Genomic DNA, 19760 nt, shown 5'->3' with positions numbered 1-19760 from the left:
CTACAATCATCACCACTACCACCATCACCACTACCACCATCACCACTACAATCACCACTACAATCATCACCACTACCACTGTCACCACTACAATCATCACTACAATCATCACTACCACCATCACCACTACAATCATCACCACTACCATCACTACCATCACCACTACCACTATCACTACAATCACAACTACAATCACTACAATCATCACTACAATCATCACCACTACCACCATCACTACAATCATCACTACCATCACCACTACAATCATCACCACTACAATCATCACCACTACAATCATCACTACCACCATCACCACTACAATCATCACTACAATCACCACTACAATCATCACCACTACCACCATCACTACAATCATCACTACAATCACCACTACCATCACCACTACAATCATCACCACTACAATCATCACCACTACCACCATCACCACTACAATCATCACCACTACAATCATCACCACTACCACCATCACCACTACATTCACCACTACAATCATCACAACTACCACCATCACCACTACCACCATCACCACTACAATCATCACCACTACAATCATCACCACTACAACCATCTCCAGTACCACCATCACAACAACAATCATCACTACCACCAATACTATGACCACTTCTGACACCATTATCACCATCAAAGCTACCACCATCACCACTACCACCATCACCACTACATCACCACTACAACCATCCCCACTATCACCATCACTACAACTATCACCACCTCCTCCACTATCACTACTACCACAGCCATCACCACTACAACCATCACCTTTACTTTACCAGTACCATCACCACTTCCACCACCACCGTTTCTACCACTACCACCATCACTACCACCAACACCACTACCACCATCACCACCACAATCATCATCACCACAACCATCTCCAGTACGATCACTAATACCACTACAACTATTACCACTACAATCATCACCACTACAACCATCTCCACTACCACCATCTCCACAACAGTCATCACCACCACCAATACTACGACCACTTCTGTCACTATTATCATCACCAAAGCTACCACCATCACCACTACTGCTATCACTACAGCCACCACTATCAGTAATGTTTATAATTCGAATGTGACTATATTTCTAAAATCTTACTAAGAGTGTTGATGTCAACGATAAAGCAGTACAAGTTAGACATTTCCATTTTATCTTGCATCTATTTCGTCGTTTACGTCACCGTAAGATAAAATCAAAATGAGACCAACAAGAATCATGACAGCGTTTGCCATGTTTATCATGGCCACTCTCGTGGGACTTATGTGTGTTAGTGATATGTATTGCAAAAGTGTGAATGAAGGAGAGGCAATCTCCCAGGCAATTATTAAAAAATATTACAAAATTTACGGAGCAAGGATAAAAGTCAGACAGATACCTATATTGGGGTATTTTGTTTCTGCTCCTCCTCCACTTGTTAACTAGGAGCCAAAAAGCTCCTGGACCTTCCCGGCCACCATCAACATCTTTCTGGGAAGACAAAACAAAGCACTACAACTCAAACTGGAGGAGCTGGAAAAAACTGAGGACAATTTCTTTTTTTCTCATTTATCTAATATGTATATAGGTGGTGAAGGGACCTCCCATGGCGATCATGGCTCTACTATTGAAGGCGTTGTTACCCTCACACTCATTCTTGTATTAGGAAGCATTTTGTTCCTTTAATATGAAATATGGGAGGTGGAGGCAAGTGAGTCCAACGTCCTCTGTGATGCACTCATTGTGTGTCAAGATTCTCAAGAGGAGAGTTCCTTACCACCCTCCATGGTAATCCCCTCCACCCAGGAAATCCCCTCCACCAAGGAAATCCCCACAACCCAGGTAATCTCCACCACCCAAGAAATCCCAACCGCCAAGGAAATTCCCACCAGCCAGGAAATCCCCACAACCCAGAAAATACCCACCACTCAGGAAATCCCAACCACCCAGGAAATCCCCTCCACCAAGGAAATCCCCACAACCCAGGTAATCTCCACCACACAAAAAATCCCAACCGCCAAGGAAATTCCCACCAGCCAGGAAATCCCCACAACCCAGAAAATACCCACCACTCAGGAAATCCCAACCACCCAGGAAATCCCCACAACCCAGAAAATCCCCAACACCCAGAAAATCCTCAAGGGAACAAGTGATGACTCAAGGATCAAAGACGCAATAGAAAACTTCGTAAATATCTTCATTGAGGAAAACGGCTACTTTATCCAGGAGGATTTGGCAGCCCTTCCCCTAAGTGGTAAGTATATGGAATTTCTGTTCACTGTTGTTTTCGGTCGTGCTGGATATAATCCTTACGAACACCACCAACTCTGTACACTGATGACCTTAGTGGAAGGTACCCACGGACGATACAAAAGTGAAAATCTACGCTCTAGTACTCACTTTTCAATGACACTCAACAGACATGTCCTCGTGTCTTTAGAAAAGGTCAATTGCTTTAAGAAAACCTCTTTTTTCCTAACAAATTTATTGTTGTTTTTGGTGAGAATTACATATGCAAAGCAGCTAAGTCTTCAGTTCATGCTTGAACCTTTGTCAGGGCTGCTGAGCACGGATGAAGAGATATGTACTCCGTCCATTGTGGCATGTCTAAGGTACATCCATATATTTGCAAGAGATCAACGAGGCCACTTACGCAAAGAGGACGCAATAGAGCTACGGCATTTTGAGTCCTATTTAAAACAACAAGGAGAAAAGAGTTCCAGTGACCAGGTTCGATCTTTAATAAATATGTACTTCCGAGACGGAAAGTGTTCGCAGAGCATCACTTGTAACCCAGAAGGAAAATATTATGGAGGAGAGACAAGGCGTGGTCTCCCAAGAAGCCAGGCCAGGGGTGGTCTCCCAGGAAGGCAGACCAGGGGTGGTCTTCCAGGAAGGCAGACCAGGGGTGGTCTCCCAGGAAGGCAGACCAGGGGTGGTCTCCCAGGAAGGCAGACCAGGGGTGGTCTCCCAGGAAGGCAGACCAGGGGTGGTCTTCCAGGAAGGCAGACCAGGGGTGGTCTCCCAGGAAGGCAGACCAGGGGTGGTCTCCATGGAACAAACGTGTGATCACCTTTCAGCATTCTTTATTAACATAATCTTTGTTGAAGCATATTGTTATTATTATTATTATTATTATTATTATTATTATTATTATTATTATTATTATTATTATTATTATTATTATTATTATTATTATTATTATTATTATTATTAATAATAATAATTTTTACTAATAATATTAAAGTTTTATTATTAGCATTGTTTTTAATTATTTATTTATTTATTAACACACTGGCTGATTCCCACCAAGGCAGGGTGGCCCGAAAAAGAAAAACTTCCACCATCATTCACTCCATCACTGTCTTGCCAGAAGGGTGCTTTACACTACAGTTTTTAAACTGCAACATTAACACCCCTCCTTCAGAGTGCAGGCACTGTACTTCCCATCTCCAGGACTCAAGTCCGGCCTGCCGGTTTCCTTGAATCCCTTCATAAATGTTACTTTGCTCACACTCCAACAGCACTATCAAACACGCTCACGCATGCCTGCTGGAAGCCCAAGCCCCTCGCACACAAAACCTCCTTTATCCCCTCCCTCCAACCTTTCCTAGGCCGACCCTTACCCCGCCTTCCTTCCACTACAGACTGATACACTCTTGAAGTCATTCTGTTTTGCTTCATTCTCTCTACATGTCCGAACCACCTCAACAACCCTTCCTCAGCCCTCTGGACAACAGTTTTGGTAATCCCGCACCTCCTCCTAACTTCCAAACTACGAATTCTCTGCATTACATTCACACCACACATTGCCCTCAGACATGACATCTCCACTGCCTCCAGTCTTCTCCTCACTGCAACATTCATCACCCATGCTTCACACCCATATAAGAGCGTTGGTAAAACTATACTCTCATACATTCCCCTCTTTGATTCCAAGGACAAAGTTCTTTGTATCCACAGACTCCTAAGTGCACCACTCACCCTTTTTCCCTCATCAATTCTATGATTCACCTCATCTTTCATAGACCCATCCGCTGACACTTCCACTCCCAAATATCTGAATACATTCACCTCCATACTCTCTCCCTCCAATCTGATATCCAATCTTTCATCACCGAATCTTTTTGTTATCCTCATAACCTTACTCTTTCCTGTATTCATTTTTAATTTTCTTCTTTTGCATACCCTACCAAATTCATCTACCAATCTCTGCAACTTCTCTTCAGAATCTCCCAAGAGCACAGTGTCATCAGCAAAGAGCAACTGTGACAACTCCCACTTTATGTGTGATTCTTTATCTTTTAACTCCACGCCTCTTGCCAAGACCTTCGCATTTACTTCTCTTACAACCCCATCTATAAATATATTAAACAACCACGGTGACATCACACATCCTTGTCTAAGGCCTACTTTTACTGGGAAATAATTTCCCTCTTTCCTACATACTCTAACTTGAGCCTCACTATCCTCGTAAAAACTCTTCACTGCTTTCAGTAACCTACATCCTACACCATACACCTGCAACATCTGCCACATTGCCCCCCTATCCACCCTGTCATACGCCTTTTCCAAATCCATTTTTTTTTTTTTTATTATCACACTGGCCGATTCCCACCAAGGCAGGGTGGCCCGAAAAAGAAAAACTTTCACCATCATTCACTCCATCACTGTCTTGCCAGAAGGGTGCTTTACACTACAGTTTTTAAACTGCAACATTAACACCCCTCCTTCAGAGTGCAGGCACTGTACTTCCCATCTCCAGGACTCAAGTCCGGCCTGCCGGTTTCCCTGAATCCCTTCATAAATGTTACTTTGCTCACACTCCAACAGCACGTCAAGTATTAAAAACCATTTGTCTCCATTCACTCCTATCAAACACGCTCACGCATGCCTGCTGGAAGTCCAAGCCCCTCGCACACAAAACCTCCTTTACCCCCTCCCTCCAACCCTTCCTAGGCCGACCCCTACCCCGCCTTCCTTCCACTACAGACTGATACACTCTTGAAGTCATTCTGTTTCGCTCCATTCTCTCTACATGTCCGAACCACCTCAACAACCCTTCCTCAGCCCTCTGGACAACAGTTTTGGTAATCCCGCACCTCCTCCTAACTTCCAAACTACGAATTCTCTGCATTATATTCACACCACACATTGCCCTCAGACATGACATCTCCACTGCCTCCAGCCTTCTCCTCGCTGCAACATTCATCACCCACGCTTCACACCCATATAAGAGCGTTGGTAAAACTATACTCTCATACATTCCCCTCTTTGCCTCCAAGGACAAAGTTCTTTGTCTCCACAGACTCCTAAGTGCACCACTCACTCTTTTTCCCTCATCAATTCTATGATTCACCTCATCTTTCATAGACCCATCCGCTGACACGTCCACTCCCAAATATCTGAATACGTTCACCTCCTCCATACTCTCTCCCTCCAATCTGATATTCAATCTTTCATCACCTAATCTTTTTGTTATCCTCATAACCTTACTCTTTCCTGTATTCACCTTTAATTTTCTTCTTTTGCACACCCTACCAAATTCATCCACCAATCTCTGCAACTTCTCTTCAGAATCTCCCAAGAGCACAGTGTCATCAGCAAAGAGCAGCTGTGACAACTCCCACTTTGTGTGTGATTCTTTATCTTTTAACTCCACGCCTCTTGCCAAGACCCTCGCATTTACTTCTCTTACAACCCCATCTATAAATATATTAAACAACCACGGTGACATCACACATCCTTGTCTAAGGCCTACTTTTACTGGGAAAAAATTTCCCTCTTTCCTACATACTCTAACTTGAGCCTCACTATCCTCGTAAAAACTCTTCACTGCTTTCAGTAACCTACCTCCTACACCATACACTTGCAACATCTGCCACATTGCCCCCCTATCCACCCTGTCATACGCCTTTTCCAAATCCATAAATGCCACAAAGACCTCTTTAGCCTTATCTAAATACTGTTCACTTATATGTTTCACTGTAAACACCTGGTCCACACACCCCCTACCTTTCCTAAAGCCTCCTTGTTCATCTGCTATCCTATTCTCCGTCTTACTCTTAATTCTTTCAATTATAACTCTACCATACACCTTACCAGGTACACTCAACAGACTTATCCCCCTATAATTTTTGCACTCTCTTTTATCCCCTTTGCCTTTATACAAAGGAACTATGCATGCTCTCTGCCAATCCCTAGGTACCTTACCCTCTTCCATACATTTATTAAATAATTGCACCAACCACTCCAAAACTATATCCCCACCTGCTTTTAACATTTCTATCTTTATCCCATCAATCCCGGCTGCCTTACCCCCTTTCATTTTACCTACTGCCTCACGAACTTCCCCCACACTCACAACTGGCTCTTCCTCACTCCTACAAGATGTTATTCCTCCTTGCCCTATACACGAAATCACAGCTTCCCTATCTTCATCAACATTTAACAATTCCTCAAAATATTCCCTCCATCTTCCCAATACCTCTAACTCTCCATTTAATAACTCTCCTCTCCTATTTTTAACTGACAAATCCATTTGTTCTCTAGGCTTTCTTAACTTGTTAATCTCACTCCAAAACTTTTTCTTATTTTCAACAAAATTTGTTGATAACATCTCACCCACTCTCTCATTTGCTCTCTTTTTACATTGCTTCACCACTCTCTTAACTTCTCTCTTTTTCTCCATATACTCTTCCCTCCTTGCATCACTTCTACTTTGTAAAAACTTCTCATATGCTAACTTTTTCTCCCTTACTACTCTCTTTACATCATCATTCCACCAATCGCTCCTCTTCCCTCCTGCACCCACTTTCCTGTAACCACAAACTTCTGCTGAACACTCTAACACTACATTTTTAAACCTAGCCCATACCTCTTCGACCCCATTGCCTATGCTCTCATTAGCCCATCTATCCTCCAATAGCTGTTTATATCTTACCCTAACTGCCTCCTCTTTTAGTTTATAAACCTTCACCTCTCTCTTCCCTGATGCTTCTATTCTCCTTGTATCCCATCTACCTTTTACTCTCAGTGTAGCTACAACTAGAAAGTGATCTGATATATCTGTGGCCCCTCTATAAACATGTACATCCTGAAGTCTACTCAACAGTCTTTTATCTACCAATACATAATCCAACAAACTACTGTCATTTCGCCCTACATCATATCGTGTATACTTATTTATCCTCTTTTTCTTAAAATATGTATTACCTATAACTAAACCCCTTTCTATACAAAGTTCAATCAAAGGGCTCCCATTATCATTTACACCTGGCACCCCAAACTTACCTACCACACCCTCTCTAAAAGTTTCTCCTACTTTAGCATTCAGGTCCCCTACCACAATTACTCTCTCATTTGGTTCAAAGGCTCCTATACATTCACTTAACATCTCCCAAAATCTCTCTCTCTCCTCTGCATTCCTCTCTTCTCCAGGTGCATACACGCTTATTATGACCCACTTCTCGCATCCAACCTTTACTTTAATCCACATAATTCTTGAATTTACACATTCATATTCTCTTTTCTCCTTCCATAACTGATCATTTAACATTACTGCTACCCCTTCCTTTGCTCTAACTCTCTCAGATACTCCAGATTTAATCCCATTTATTTCCCCCCACTGAAACTCTCCTACCCCCTTCAGCTTTGTTTCGCTTAGGGCCAGGACATCCAACTTCTTTTCATTCATAACATCAGCAATCATCTGTTTCTTGTCATCCGCACTACATCCACGCACATTTAAGCAACCCAGTTTTATAAAGTTTTTCTTCTTCTCTTTTTTAGTAAATGTATACAGGAGAAGGGGTTACTAGCCCATTGCTCCCGGCATTTTAGTCGCCTCATACGACACGCATGGCTTACGGAGGAAAGATTCTTTTCCACTTCCCCATGGACAATAGAAGAAATAAAAAAGAACAAGAGCTATTTAGAAAAAGGAGAAAAACCTAGATGCATGTATATATATATATGCATGTGCGTGTCTGTGAAGTGTGACCAAAGTGTAAGTAGGAGTAGCAAGATATCCCTGTTATCTTAGCGTGTTTATGAGACAGAAAAAGAAAACCAGCAATCCTACCATCATGTAAAACAGTTACAGGTTTCTGTTTCACAGTCATCTGGCAGGACGGTAGTACTTCCCTGGGTGGTTGCTGTCTACCAACCTACTACCTCCTGTTGATGATTTATTAAGTTTCTTATCTGAAGAACTCGTTAATTATGATTTACCATTGCCAGTTCCTACTATCATTAAACTTATTACACTTTGCATTGTTGATGCAAAATTTGTATTTAATGATAAGTTTTACACTCAGAAGTTTGGTATGTCAATGGGAAATCCTCTTTCACCTGTTCTTAGTAACCTATACATGGAATTTTTTGAAACAAGGTTGCTTAACACAATCCTCCCTAATAGACCTAAATGGTTCAGATATGTTGATGATATTTTGTGTCTTATGCCCAAAAATGTAGATATACACCATTTTCTTGGAAAATTAAATAGCTTAGCCCATTCTATAAACTTTACTGTTGAATTTGAAGAAAATAACTCATTGCCTTTTCTAGATGTTTTGCAAACAAACCATACCCCCGGCCGGGATTGAACCCGCGGTCATAGAGTCTCAAAACTTCAATCCCGGCTGGGGGTATGGTTTGTTTGCAATCGTGTCATTATCCTTTGGTTTATATATTAGATATATATATATATATATATATATATATATATATATATATATATATATATATATATATATATATATATATATATATATATATACATATATATATATGTATATATGTCATACCGAATAGGCAGAACTTGCCATCTTGGCTTAAATAGCAACGCTCATCTTGCCATATAGGACAAGTGAAAATTTGTGTATGCAATAATTTCGCCAAAATCATTCTGAACCTAACGAAAAAAATATATTTGATTGTGTTTGTTTAGTACTAAATTATTGTAAACGTATTTAAAATATATTTAGTTGGGTTAGGCTAAAATAAATTGCTCTTGTTATAATAAGGTTAGGTAAGTTTTCTAAGATTCTTTTGGTGCAAAATTAAAAATTTTTACATTAACATTAATGAAAAAAATATATCTTTAAACGTATAAGAGAAAATTTCAGAAAGGACTTAATTTTAAATGAGTTCTTGCTAATTGACCAGTTTTACATATTCGGCACGACATATATATATATATATATATATATATATATATATATATATATATATATATATATATATATATATATATATATATATATAACTATAATTAAAAAGAGAAACTTTTACTTTTCTTTTTTGGGTTATCCTGCCTCGGTGGGATAAGGTCGGTTTGTTGAAAAAAATTATTTATTTAATTTAATCTATTTTTTATGATCTTTCCCAGCCAGAAGAACCTATATAACCAAACTGCTTTTGTCTGTATGAACACAACTGAGATAAAATGAATTTCAGGCAGAAGATGCAGCACCTGTGTTATATAAGAAGTTGCTGACGGTAATCAGCGCTGGTGATGACGTGATGGCCGCATACCATCTACTGCGCTCTGGTGCGCCTCTTGAACCTGTTGGTGACTTCTATACCAGCGCCCTCGTCCTGGCCATCACCTGTAACAGACCCAGGATACTGAGTCTTCTGGTTGCAGCTGGAGCACCACTTACCACCTGTTCAGGTGGCCTCTCACTCCTTCAGGTGGCTTGGCGCTCGCATGATGTCACTGTCCGAGTCAGAGTTCTCGTTACTAGAGTAAGTCTTATTGATCCAGAGTTCTCGTTACTAGAGTAAGTCTTATTGATCCAGAGTTCTCGTTACTAGAGTAAGTCTTATTGATCCAGAGTTCTCGTTTCTAGAGTAAGTTTAATATGTTTATTATGCACCCCATACCCATCCTGTGGGCGGTAGTCAAAAGATTACAGAGGTACATAATTGCTCCAGGGACTGGATTCCGAAGTTTTGATAGCTGAGCAAGTTACGAAGGTAATGAACTAGATCTGGTCACAATCATGACTAAGTAACAAAGGTAATGAGCTCCATGTAGAGCTGGTCACACTCATGACTAATTACAAAGGTATTGAATCATAAACACATTAATACATGGTTACAATTATCAACAAATTACAGAGTAATGAGCAATTAACAAACATTGTGGGGAATTCATTCACTGCCCCAACAACAGATGGTGCTAGGTGCCTGTCTCTCCTCGGCAGAACAGCCAGACAGCCATTGCAAACAGCAGCAGGTTGCGCCAGGAACTGCTGTTTGCAGGAGCACCATCGACCCTCCCCAAGAAGTCGAAGAGGCCAGCGACTCGGCTAGCAGCCCGAGGGAGAGCCACTCTGGGGACGTGTCAATGTCCTGGTGACGCCAATTTGACTGAAGATTCCACGCCCTTTTTAAAGGTGAAGGTGCGGCTGCTGTCACCTCTGTCTGCTGGGAGGGGCTGTTGGTTGTTTCCACCTGGAGCCCTCCGGGTGCCCAGACACCCACCGTGTGCACGGATGTTGAAGCTTGAGGAACTGAGTGCACACTGCCTGTGACACACCTGACAGCTGCCTCGTAGTCGAACTCCACGGCGCTGTCCCTGCAGTGCCATCGCTGACATGGGCTGGGAGGGGAAAAGTACCCTCTACAGTTGGGGTGGCGCTGGGGGTTGGGTGGGTGAGGCAGGGGAGTTGAATGGTAGAGGCGCAGGGGTGAGGGATTATGAGAGGGTCACTGTTTACTACACACGGGGCAAGACCCGGGGAGGGGGGTGAGGGGCACTTCCCTACACACTGATTATGCACTGTTGTTCACACTGTCCTGCCTACAGCAAACACAACATTTATTTGTTTCCCATGCACATCATGAAAGATATGGGAATGTGACTCAACAAAACCAACAGTGTTCTATTCATCTTCACTAACACACCCCGCCCCCTCCTCCTCGGCAGTGTGGGGAGGGAATGGCACTGCCTGGTCCCAACCTGGGCACTCTCACCACACCCAACACTCACAAAACTGCACAACACTTCAACTATTTACACTGAAACAATGCACTGGGCCTGGGATCTTCAATCAACTTGGCGTCCACCAGGACGCTGACATGTCCCTAGGGCAGCTCTCCATCGGGCTGCTAACGGAGTCACTGGCTTCTTGGACCTCTTGGGGAGGGTCGATGGTGCTCGTGCAAGCAGCAGATCCCGGGGCAACTTGCTGCTGTTTGCAATGGCTGTCTGCCGAGGAGAGACAGGCACCTAGCAACATCTGTTGTTGGGGGCAACCCTCCGGGGTTAAAAATCCGACTGGATGAATTCCCTACTATGTTTGTTAACTGCTCATTACTCTGTAATTTGTCTATGATTGTAATCATGTCATAACGTGTTTATCATTCATTACCTTTGAAACTTGTCATGATTGTGACCAGCTCTAACTGGAGCTCATTACCTTTGTAAATTCTCATGATTAATGTTTTTGATTCATTACCTTTGCAATTATTCATGAGTGTGACTAGCTCTACCTGGAGCTCATTACCTTTGTAACTTGGTCATGATTATGACCAGATCTAGTTCATTACCTTTGTAACTTGCTCAGCTATCAAAACTTTGGAGTCCAGTCCCTGGACCAATTATGTACCTCTGTAATCTTTTGACTACCGCCCACAGGATGGGTATGGGGTGCATAATAAACATATTAAACTAAACTAGGATGTCCTCTCACCACTCTGGAATCTTCTCAAAGCATTCACACAGCTCTGCTCAGTCGTGACCTGATCAGCCTCTTTGATCAGGAGCTATCCTTGAAAATCCCACAGCTAGCCTGCTACGTGTCCTGCCGTGTCGGCCATGTTGGTGGAGTGCTCGTTATTAGAGTAAGTCTTATTGAGTCAAGAGTTCTCATTACTAAAGTCTTATTGAGTCAGTGTTCTCATTACTAAAGTAAGTCTTGAGTGAGAAACTTTAAAAAACTTGTTGGCTCTATATCCATTTGTTTTATATTCGTCGGTTTAAAAGTCTTTTAGGCTGTTCAATTTTTCTCGCTAACTCACATGTACAGTTTTTATTTTGTGATTTATTTGTAACTGCCTGATTTCACCCACAGAAGAACTATGATGGCTGTGTTTAGACATAAGAATTTGTTCGTGTGTGCGTGTGTGTGTGTGTGCACGCAGGCTCACCTATTTAATATCTTTATTTACTACCAGTACATGTGCAAAGTATACACGACTATAGCTGACATCAGTGACATACTACTATATAGAAAACCCATTGTTATACTGAGCATTTCAGGCAAATTAGGTCAGTTTTGTCCCAGGATGCAACTCACACTAGTCGACTAACACCCAGGTACCCATTTTAAACTGATGGGTGAACAGGGACAGGGACAGCAGGTGTCTTATGGAAACACGTCCCTAATGTTTTACATTTGTTCTGGAGGAGATTCGATCTCCGGACCTCAATGTGAGCTGAGTGCCCTGTCGATCAAGCTATGGGACAGGGGGTCGATTCGCAAATGTATGTGTGGGGGTGTATACTCACCTATTTGTGGTTGCAGGGGTCGATTCACAGCTCCTGGCCCTGCTTCATAATGCTACTTATGGGTTCCTGCCTCCACTACATCACTTTCCAGATTGTTCCTCTTTCTGACAACTTTATGACTGAAGAAATATTTCCTAACTTTCCTGTGATTAATCTGAGTTTCCAACTTCCAGTTGTAACCCCTTGTCACTGTGTCTCATCTCTGGAGCATTCTATCCTTATCCTCCTTGTCGATTCCTTTTGGTATTATATATACCGTTATCATGTCCCCCATATTCCTCCTGTCTTCCAGTGTCGTCAGGTTGATTTCCCTTAACCTCTCCTCATTGGACATATCCATTAGCTCCAGGGCTAGTTTTGCTCCAAATCTTTACACTGTTTCTAATTTCTTGACGTGATTGACCAGGTGTATGTTCCATACTGGTGCTGCATACTCCAATATGGGCCTGACGTACACGGTGTACAGTGTCTTCAATGACTCCTTACTTAGATGTCAAAACATTATTCTTAGGTTTGCCAGGCACCCACATTTTGCAGCAGCTATTTAGTTGATGTGTGACTTAGAGGATCTGCTCGGTATGATACCCACCCCGAGGTACTTTTTCCTGGGTGAGGTTTGTAGCCTTTGGCTGCAAACTTTGCTCCATCTCCAGACTTCATCGACCTTCACCAATCTTCAAGATTTTGTACTTGGTGGGGCTAAACTCCAGGAGCCATTTGTTGGGCCAGGTTTGCAGCCTGTGTAGATCCCTTTGTAGCCCTACACGATCCTCATTTGTTTGAATTCTCTGCATTAGCTTTACATCATCTGCAAACAGGGACACCTCTGAATATATGCCTTCTGTCTTGCTATTCATATAGCATTGGCCCTAGGACTGACCCTTGCGGAACCCCACTCGTCACATGTGCCCACTCATCATGTACTAACTCTCATTGCTTCCTTCCTGTCAGGTATTCCCTGATCTATTGCAGTGTCTTTCCTGTTATTCCTACCTGCTCCTCTATCATCTACAGTAATCTCGTGTGTGGTACTGTGTGTATACTCACCTATTTATAGTTGCAGGACTCGATTCACAGCTCCTGGCCCCTGCCTCTTTGCTGGCTGCTACTAGATCCATTCTCTCCATGCCACATGATCCTTATCATGTATGTATGTGTGTGCATGCATGTAATCACACCTACATATACTGTACTCGCATTTTAACTCTTGGTCCCTCCACTTCGCAGGCTTCTACTGAATTCTCTCTTGGCTGAGTGAACTCCATCAGTACTCTTCTTTAAGTTATATCAGGATCTGTCTCTTCCACCTCACTGTCCAGGTGGTTCCACATTCTGACCACCCTGATGCTGTACAAATGTATCATAATGTTCCTGTGACTCATCTGTTTGTTTATCTTCCTCGTGTTCTCTAGTAGTTTCTTTATGTCCACACTGTCAAATACTCTCAGTATTATGTACATCATTATCAGATTTAGGCCTCTAGTCTCTCATCACAACCCAGTGCTATTACCTCCGGGACTAGTCACACTGCAAACCTTTTTTCAAGCTTCTTGACTGGTTTGTTTGTTGTGGTGCTGCAACTCTAGTATGGGCCTGACATACACGGTGTACAAAGTCCTGAACCATTCCTTACTTAGGTTTGCTGGTTACCAATATGCTGCAGCAGTTATTTGGTTCTTGTGTGCCTCAGGAGATGTGCTCGGTATTATACTCACTCCAAGATCCTTTTCCTTGAGTGAGGTTTGCAGTCTTTGTCCCTTTAGACTAAACTCTGTCTGTGGTCTTTGCTCTTCCCTGATCTTCATTTTGCACTTGGTGGGGTTAACCTCCAGGAACCAGTTGCAGGACCAGGCTTGCAGCCTGTTCAGATCCATTTGTAGTTCTGCCTGATCCTCATCTGATTGAATTCTCCTCATTAGCTTCACATCATCTGCAAACAGGGACAATTCTGATTTTATCCCTTCCGTCATGTCATCCACATGTACCAGAAACTGCACTGGTCCTAGGAGTGACTCCTGTGGAACCTCGCTCGTCAAAGGAGCCCACTCTGTCACCTCATCACATACAATGACTGGCAGTTGTAGACAAATGGTTCAGAGAACCGACAAGTTGATAAATTAGACACATGTGCAACACTTGGGTATCTTTAATGAGGAAAGGTTTCGCCACACAGTGACTTCATCAGTCCATTCAAAGGAGAATGGTGAAGAGCAGGAGGAGTTTGGGATAATCAATCCCTCAGCCTTGAGTAAATGTAGTCAGTCCATCAATCTTGAAAAGAATACAGCACATGTGCGAAGAAATGGCTTATGTACTGTAGGTACGTGAGATGCAGCAGTCGTAGGTTGTATCACATTTGACAAATCCAAATGTGGAAGTAGATCATGCCTAAAGGTTAGGCAAGTGAAGAATTCCCTGTATTAAGATCCCAAAATGTTGCTGTGTCTGACAGGACACAGCAACATATGCTGCATTCTTTTCAAGATTGATGGACTGATTACCTTGACTCAAGGCTGAGGGACTGATTACATTGACTCAAGGCTGAGGGGCTGATTACCTCAAACTCCTGTTCTTTACCATTCTCCTTTGTATGGACTGATGAAGCCACTGTGTGGCGAAACGTTTCATTATTAAAGATAAGTAAGTGTTGCACATCTGTTTAATTTATCAACATGACTGGCAGTTGCTTTCCTGTCAATTATTCTCTTATCCACTGCAGTTCCTTCACAGTTATACCTGCCAGGTCCTCCAGCTCATGCACTAACCTATTGTATGGAACTGTATCAAAAGCCTTCTTGCAGCCCAGGAAAACACAATCTACCTACTTCTCTCTCTCTCTCTCTCTCTCTCTCTCTCTCTCTCTCTCTCTCTCTCTCTCTCTCTCTCTCTCTCTCTCTCTCTCTCTCTCGTCTTACTGCCATCACTTTGTCAGAACTTTAGTAGGTTTGTGACACAGGATTTCCCATCCCTGAAATCATGCTGAATGTCATGAATAAGCTCATTTCTTTCTAGGTGCTCGAAAACTCTTCTGATAATCTTCTCCATGACTTTGCATACGTCAGTGACACTGGTCTGTAGTTTAATGCCTCGTGTCTGTTTCTTAAAAATTGAGACTATATTTGCTGTCTTACACACCTCAGGTAGTCGCCCTGTTTCGATAGATGTGTTGAAGATTGTTGTTAGTGGTATACAGAGCACCTCTGCTCCCTTTCTCAGGACCCATAGAGAGATGTTGTCTGGCCCCATTGCTTTCTGTGTACTCACCTAATTGTGGTTGCAGGGGTCGAGACTCAGCTCCTGGCCCCGCCTCTTCACTGATCGCTACTAGGTCCTCTCCCTCTCTGCTTCCTGAGCTTTGTCATACCTCTTCTTAAAACTATGTATGGTTCCTGCCTCCACTACTTCACTTGCTAGGCTATTCCACTTCCTGACAACTCTATGACTGAAGAAATACTTCCTAACGTCCCTGTGACTCGTCTGAGTCTTCAGCTTCCAGTTGTGACCCCTTGTTTCTGTGTCCCCTCTCTGGAACATCCTATCTCTGTCCACCTTGTCTATTCCCCGCAGTATCTTGTATGTCGTTATCATGTCTCCCCTGACCCTTCTGTCCTCCAGTGTCGTCAGTCCGATTTCCCTCAACCTTTCCTCGTACGACATTCCCCTGAGCTCTGGGACTAGCCTTGTTGCAAACCTTTGTACTTTCTCTAACTTCTTGACGTGCTTGACCAGGTGTGGGTTCCAGACTGGTGCTGCATACTCCAGTATGGGCCTAACATACACAGTGTACAGTGTCTTGAACGATTCCTTATTAAGGTATCGGAACGCTATTCTCAGGTTTGCCAGGCGCCCGTATGCTGCAGCAGTTATTTGGTTGATGTGTGCCTCCGGTGACGTGCTCGGTGTTATGGTCACCCCAAGGTCTTTCTCCCTGAGTGAGGTCTGTAGTCTTTGTCCACCTAGCCTATACTCTGTCTGCGGTCTTCTTTGCCCCTCCCCAATCTTCATGACTTTGCATTTGGCAGGGTTGAATTCGAGAAGCCAGTTTCTGGACCACATGTCCAGCCTGTCCAGGTCTCTTTGCAGTCCTGCCTCATCCTCGTCCGATTTAATTCTTCTCATCAACTTCACATCATCTGCGAATAGGGACACTTCAGAGTCTATTCCCTCCATCATGTCGTTCACATATATCAAAAATAGCACTGGTCCTAGAACTGACCCCTGTGGGAACCCGCTCGTCACAGGCGCCCACTGTGATACCTCTTCACGTACCATGACTCGTTGTTGCCTCCCTGTGTCCATTGCAGTGCCCTCCCTGGTCCACCAGTTTTTGCACTGTGTGTGTGTGTGTGTGTGTGTGTGTGTGTGTGTGTGTGTGTGTGTGTGTGTGTGTGTACTCACCTAGTTGTACTCACCTAGTTGAGGTTGCGGGGGTCGAGTCCGAGCTCCTGGCCCCGCCTCTTCACTGATCGCTACTAGGTCACTCTCCCTGAGCCGTGAGCTTTATCATACCTCTGCTTAAAGCTATGTATGGATCCTGCCTCCACTACATCGCTTCCCAAACTATTCCACTTACTGACTACTCTGTGGCTGAAGAAATACTTCCTAACATCCCTGTGATTCATCTGTGTCTTCAGCTTCCAACTGTGTCCCCTTGTTACTGTGTCCAATCTCTGGAACATCCTGTCTTTGTCCACCTTGTCAATTCCTCTCAGTATTTTGTATGTCGTTATCATGTCCCCCCTATCTCTCCTGTCCTCCAGTGTCGTCAGGTTGATTTCCCTTAACCTCTCCTCGTAGGACATACCTCTTAGCTCTGGGACTAGTCTTGTTGCAAACCTTTGCACTTTCTCTAGTTTCTTCACGTGCTTGGCTAGGTGTGGGTTCCAAACTGGTGCCGCATACTCCAATATGGGCCTAACGTACACGGTGTACAGGGTCCTGAATGATTCCTTATTAAGATGTCGGAATGCTGTTCTGAGGTTTGCTAGGCGCCCATATGCTGCAGCAGTTATTTGGTTGATGTGCGCTTCAGGAGATGTGCCTGGTGTTATACTCACCCCAAGATCTTTTTCCTTGAGTGAGGTTTGTAGTCTCTGACCCCCTAGACTGTACTCCGTCTGCGGCCTTCTTTGCCCTTCCCCAATCTTCATGACTTTGCACTTGGTGGGATTGAACTCCAGGAGCCAATTGCTGGACCAGGTCTGCAGCCTGTCCAGATCCCTTTGTAGTTCTGCCTGGTCTTCGATCGAGTGAATTCTTCTCATCAACTTCACGTCATCTGCAAACAGGGACACCTCAGAGTCTATTCCTTCCGTCATGTCGTTCACAAATACCAGAAACAGCACTGGTCCTAGGACTGACCCCTGCGGGACCCCGCTGGTCACAGGTGCCCACTCTGACACCTCGCCACGTACCATGACTCGCTGCTGTCTTCCTGACAAGTATTCCCTGATCCATTGTAGTGCCTTCCCTGTTATCCCTGCTTGGTCCTCCAGTTTTTGCACCAATCTCTTGTGTGGAACTGTGTCAAACGCCTTCTTGCAGTCCAAGAAAATGCAATCCACCCACCCCTCTCTCTCTTGTCTTACTGCTGTCACCATGTCATAGAACTCCAGTAGGTTTGTGACACAGGATTTCCCGTCCCTGAAACCATGTTGGCTGCTGTTGATGAGATCATTCCTTTCTAGGTGTTCCACCACTCTTCTCCTGATAATCTTCTCCATGATTTTGCATACTATACATGTCAGTGACACTGGTCTGTAGTTTAATGCTTCATGTCTGTCTCCTTTTTTAAAGATTGGGACTACATTTGCTGTCTTCCATGCCTCAGGCAATCTCCCTGTTTCGATAGATGTATTGAATATTGTTGTTAGGGGTACACATAGCGCCTCTGCTCCCTCTCTCAATACCCATGGGGAGATGTTATCTGGCCCCATTGCCTTTGAGGTATCTAGCTCACTCAGAAGCCTCTTCACTTCTTCCTCGGTTGTGTGCACTGTGTCCAGCACTTGGTGGTGTGCCCCACCTCTCCGTCTTTCTGGAGTCCCTTCTGTCTCCTCTGTGAACACTTCTTTGAATCTCTTGTTGAGTTCTTCACATACTTCACGGTCATTTCTTGTTGTCTCTCCTCCTTCCTTCCTTAGCCTGATTACCTGGTCCTTGACTGTTGTTTTCCTCCTGATGTGGCTGTACAACAGTTTCGGGTCAGATTTGGCTTTCGCTGCTATGTCATTTTCATATTGTCTTTGGGCCTCCCTTCTTATCTGTGCATATTCGTTTCTGGCTCTACGACTGTTCTCCTTATTCTCCTGGGTCCTTTGCCTTCTATATTTCTTCCATTCCCTAGCACACTTGGTTTTTGCCTCCCTGCACCTTTGGGTAAACCATGGGCTCATCCTGGCTTTTTCATTAATCCTGTTACCCTTGGGTACAAACCTCTCCTCAGCCTCCTTGCATTTTGTTGCTACATATTCCATCATCTCATTAACTGGCTTCCCTGCCAGTTCTCTGTCCCACTGAACCCCGTTCAGGTAGTTCCTCATTCCTGTGTAGTCCCCTTTCTTGTAGTTTGGCTTCATTCGTCCTGGCCTTCCTGCTTCTCCCTCCACTTGTAGCTCTACTGTGTATTCGAAGCTTAAAACCACATGGTCACTGGCCCCAAGGGGTCTTTCATATGTGATGTCCTCGATATCTGCACTACTCAAGGTGAATACTAAGTCCAGCCTTGCTGGTTCATCCTCTCCTCTCTCTCTTGTAGTGTCCCTTACGTGTTGGCACATGAAGTTTTCCAGTACCACCTCCATCATCTTAGCCCTCCATGTATCTTGGCCCCCATGTGGGTCCAAGTTCTCCCAATCGATCTCCTTGTGGTTAAAGTCACCCATGATCAGGAGCTTTGCCCTGCATGCATGAGCTCTTCTGGCCACTCTAGCCAGTGTGTCAACCATCGCTCTATTGCTCTCGTCGTACTCTTGCCTTGGCCTCCTGCTGTTCTGTGGTGGGTTATACATCACTGCTATTACCACCTTGGGACCTCCAGAGTGAAGTGTTCCCACTATGTAATCACTTTCTTCTCCGCTGTCTCCTCTCTCCAGCTCATCAAAATTCCAGCGATTTTTGATCAGCAACGCCACTCCTCCACCCCCCCTGTTCCCTCTGTCTTTCCTCAGGATTTGGTATCCCGTTGGAAAGATGGCATCTGTTATCATACCTG

The 19760-nt window shown here is 43.8% G+C and overlaps 1 protein-coding gene across 1 annotated transcript in view; it reads left to right on the top strand.

Annotated features, from left to right (window-relative positions):
* The window catches only part of LOC138851576 (ankyrin-1-like), a gene marked incomplete at its 3' end in the record, with an annotated part of 85325 nt that overhangs the window by 52557 nt on the left and 13008 nt on the right, over positions 1-19760 (top strand). Inside the window, exon 4 of the mRNA XM_070080824.1 lies at positions 9487-9812. Coding sequence (XP_069936925.1) covers positions 9487-9812 — 326 coding nt within the window. The remainder of the gene's footprint in view (positions 1-9486; positions 9813-19760) is intronic.

This window comes from Cherax quadricarinatus, unplaced genomic scaffold (genome assembly GCF_038502225.1).
Source record: "Cherax quadricarinatus isolate ZL_2023a unplaced genomic scaffold, ASM3850222v1 Contig1074, whole genome shotgun sequence".
Lineage (NCBI taxonomy): Eukaryota > Metazoa > Arthropoda > Malacostraca > Decapoda > Parastacidae > Cherax > Cherax quadricarinatus.
Note: the sequence above shows the minus strand (reverse complement) of the source record. Positions and strands in the feature narration are given on the sequence as shown.